This window comes from Colossoma macropomum, unplaced genomic scaffold, assembly GCF_904425465.1.
Source record: "Colossoma macropomum unplaced genomic scaffold, Colossoma_macropomum, whole genome shotgun sequence".
NCBI lineage: Eukaryota > Metazoa > Chordata > Actinopteri > Characiformes > Serrasalmidae > Colossoma > Colossoma macropomum.
In genome coordinates, this window is record NW_023494810.1 from 6,374,021 (window position 1) to 6,377,093 (window position 3,073).

The following is a 3,073-nucleotide window of genomic DNA, read 5'->3' on the forward strand; positions in this document are numbered from 1 at the left end:
GGTGATACCTGAGTCGTCTGGACTGGTGCTGCTGACAGTTCTCCTGTTGTGTATTCTGTTGTGCGTGCAGTGGTAGATACATCTGATTCAGAACTAAGGGATGTCACAGGTATTGAGGTTTTTTGATGTTATCAGAGCGGATGCTGATGAAGTGATTGTTCTGTTGAGGAGAATGCAACGGTCTGTATGGATTCTTCTGTTGTAGAGATTGTCACAATTGTTTCTACTGGACTTCTTGTTTCTTGAGTTGACTCTGTGTCACTTCCAGTTGCTTGTGGGGACACTGAATTTGAGCTGAATCCAGTTGTTGAAAATGAAGCAAAGGTGTCATCTCTATGAGTGGAACTTGCCGATACCTGAGTTGTCTGGACTGGTGCTTCTGAAGGTTCTCCTGTTGTGTATTCTGTTGTGCTTGCAGGGGTAGACACATCTGATTCAGAACTAAGTGTTATAAGAGGGTGTTGATGTTTTTGATGTTGAAAGGGTGGATGGTGATGAAAGTGATTGTTCTGTTGAGGAGAATGCAACAGTCTGTGTGGATTCTTCTTTTGTAGAGGTTGTCACCATTGTTTCTATTGGGCTTCCTTTTGATTGAGTTGATTCTGTGTCACTTCCAGTTGCTTGTGGGGACACAGAATTTGAGCTGAATCCAGGTGTTGAAAATGAAGCAAAGGTGTCATCTGTTTGAGTGGAACTTGCTGATACCTGAGTTGTCTGGGCTGCTGGTGCTGACAGTTCTCCTGATGTGTATTCTGTTGTGCTTGCAGGGGTAGATACATCTGATTCAGAACTAAGTGATGTAAGAGGTGTTGAAGTCTTTGATGTTGAAAGGGTGGATGGTGATGAAAGTGATTGTTCTGTTGAGGAGAATGCAACGGTCTGTGTGGATTCTTCTGTTGTAGAGATTGTCACAATTGTTTCTATTGGGCTTCTTGTTGCTTGAGTTGACTCTGTGTCACTTCCAGTTGCTTGTGGGGACACTGAATTTGAGCTGAATCCAGTTGTTGAAAATGAAGCAAAGGTGTCATCTATGTGGGTGGAACTTGGTGATACCTGAGTTGTCTGGATTGGTGCTTCTGAAGGTTCTCCTGATGTGTGTTCTGTTGTGCTTGCAGGGGTAGATACATCTGATTCAGAACTAAGTGATGTAAGCGGTGTTGAAGTCTTTGATGTTGAAAGGGTGGATGGTGATGAAAGTGATTGTTCTGTTGAGGAGAATGCAAAGGTGTGTGTGGATTCTTCTGTTGTAGAGATTGTCACAATTGTTTCTATTGGGCTTCTTGTTGCTTGAGTTGACTCTGTGTCTTTTCCAGTTGCTTGTGGGGACACCGAATTTGAGCTGAATCCAGGTGTTGAAAATGAAGCAAAGGTGTCATCTCTATGGGTGGAACTTGGTGATACCTGAGTCGTCTGGACTGGTGCTGCTGACAGTTCTCCTGTTGTGTATTCTGTTGTGCGTGCAGTGGTAGATACATCTGATTCAGAACTAAGGGATGTCACAGGTATTGAGGTTTTTAATGTTATCAGAGCGGATGCTGATGAAAGTGATTGTTCTGTTGAGGAGAATGCAATGGTCTTTGTGGATTCTTCTGTTGTAGAGATTGTCACAATTGTTTCTACTGGGCTTCTTGTTTCTTGAGTTGACTCTGTGTCACTTCCAGTTGCTTGTGGGGACACTGAATTTGAGCTGAATCCAGTTGTTGAAAATGAAGCAAAGGTGTCATCTGTTTGAGTGGAACTTGCCAATAACTGAGTTGTCTGGACTGGTGCTTCTGAAGGTTGTCCTGATGTGTATTCTGTTGCGCTTGCAGGGGTAGACACATCTGATTCAGAACTAAGTGTTATAAGGGGTGTTGATGTTTTTGATGTTGAAAGGGTGGATGGTGATGAAAGTGATTGTTCTGTTGAGGAGAATGCAACAGTCTGTGTGGATTCTTCTTTTGTAGACGTTGTCACAATTGTTTCTATTGGGCTTCCTTTTGATTGAGTTGATTCTGTGTCACTTCCAGTTGCTTGTGGGGACACTGAATTTGAGCTGAATCCAGGTGTTGAAAATGAAGCAAAGGTGTCATCTGTTTGAGTGGAACTTGCCGATACCTGAGTTGTCTGGGCTGCTGGTGCTGACAGTTCTCCTGAAGTGTATTCTGTTGTGCTTGCAGGGGTAGATACATCTGATTCAGAACTAAGTGATGTAAGAGGTGTTGAAGTCTTTGATATTGAAAGGGTGGATGGTGATGAAAGTGATTCTTCTGTTGAGGAGAATGCAACGGTCTGTGTGGATTCTTCTGTTGTAGAGATTGTCACAATTGTTTCTATTGGGCTTCTTGTTGCTTGAGTTGACTCTGTGTCACTTCCAGTTGCTTGTGGGGACACTGAATTTGAGCTGAATCCATGTGTTGAAAATGAAGCAAAAGTGTCATCTCTGTGGGTGGAACTTGGTGATACTTGAGTCGTCTGGATTGGTGCTTCTGAAGGTTCTCCTGATGTGTGTTCTGTTGTGCTTGCAGTGGTAGATACAACTGATTCAGAACTAAGGGATGTAAGAGGTGTCGAGGTTTTTGATGTTGAAAGGGTGGATGCTGATGAAGGTGATTGTTCTGTTGAGGAGAATGCAACAGTCTGTGTGGATTTTTCTGTTGTAGCAATTGTCAGCATTGTTTCTAATGGGCTTCCTGTCTCTTGTGTGAGTCCATCTGTGGAGCTTAGTTCTGTTGTTGACAGTGAAGTAACAGATTTATCAGTGCTGGGATTGACTGAAGGCTGCTGTGTTGTCAGTCCTGTACCTTCTGAAGTTAGAGACAATTCTCCCATTGTTTCACTTGATGTTAGTATCGTTGTGGTTTGAGGGACAGATGTTTCAGCTGCAGTCGTTTTTGATGTAAATGACAATAAAGTACTATATACTGTTGAATGGCCCTCATCAGTTGAAGTGGTAACAGATGTTAAGAGGGTGGATGCTGACGAATTTGTTTTTTCTGTTGATGAGAATGCAGCTTCTGTTGTTGATAGTAAAGTACTAGTTTTTTCTGTGCTGACTGATGACTGCAGTGTTGTCGCCCCTGTAGTTTCAGAA

The 3,073-nt window shown here is 42.9% G+C and overlaps 1 protein-coding gene across 1 annotated transcript; it reads right to left on the reverse strand.

Moving 5' to 3' along the window:
* Nucleotides 1–441: 441 nt before the first annotated feature.
* LOC118799992 (uncharacterized protein PB18E9.04c-like) lies at nucleotides 442–2,811 on the reverse strand. Its single transcript, XM_036560141.1, has 3 exons — nucleotides 2,784–2,811; nucleotides 2,421–2,519; nucleotides 442–1,724 (listed from the first exon to the last, which is right to left on the reverse strand). The coding sequence occupies exons 1-3, from the start codon at nucleotides 2,809–2,811 to the stop codon at nucleotides 442–444; spliced, it is 1,410 nt and encodes a 469-aa protein (XP_036416034.1).
* Between the last annotated feature and the right edge of the window lie 262 nt (nucleotides 2,812–3,073).

What these genes read in the sequence shown, in the direction of transcription:
- LOC118799992 (XM_036560141.1), bottom strand. Translation starts at nt 2,811, where the DNA reads ATGGGAGAATTGTCTCTAACTTCAGAAG. An exon ending in ATTGTCTCTAACTTCAGAAG is followed by an intron (nt 2,520 to 2,783) that starts GTACAGGACTGA and finishes GTTCTGAATCAG; the next exon opens with TTGTATCTACCACTGCAAGC. An exon ending in ACCAAGTTCCACCCACAGAG is followed by an intron (nt 1,725 to 2,420) that starts ATGACACTTTTG and finishes CCACTCAAACAG; the next exon opens with ATGACACCTTTGCTTCATTT.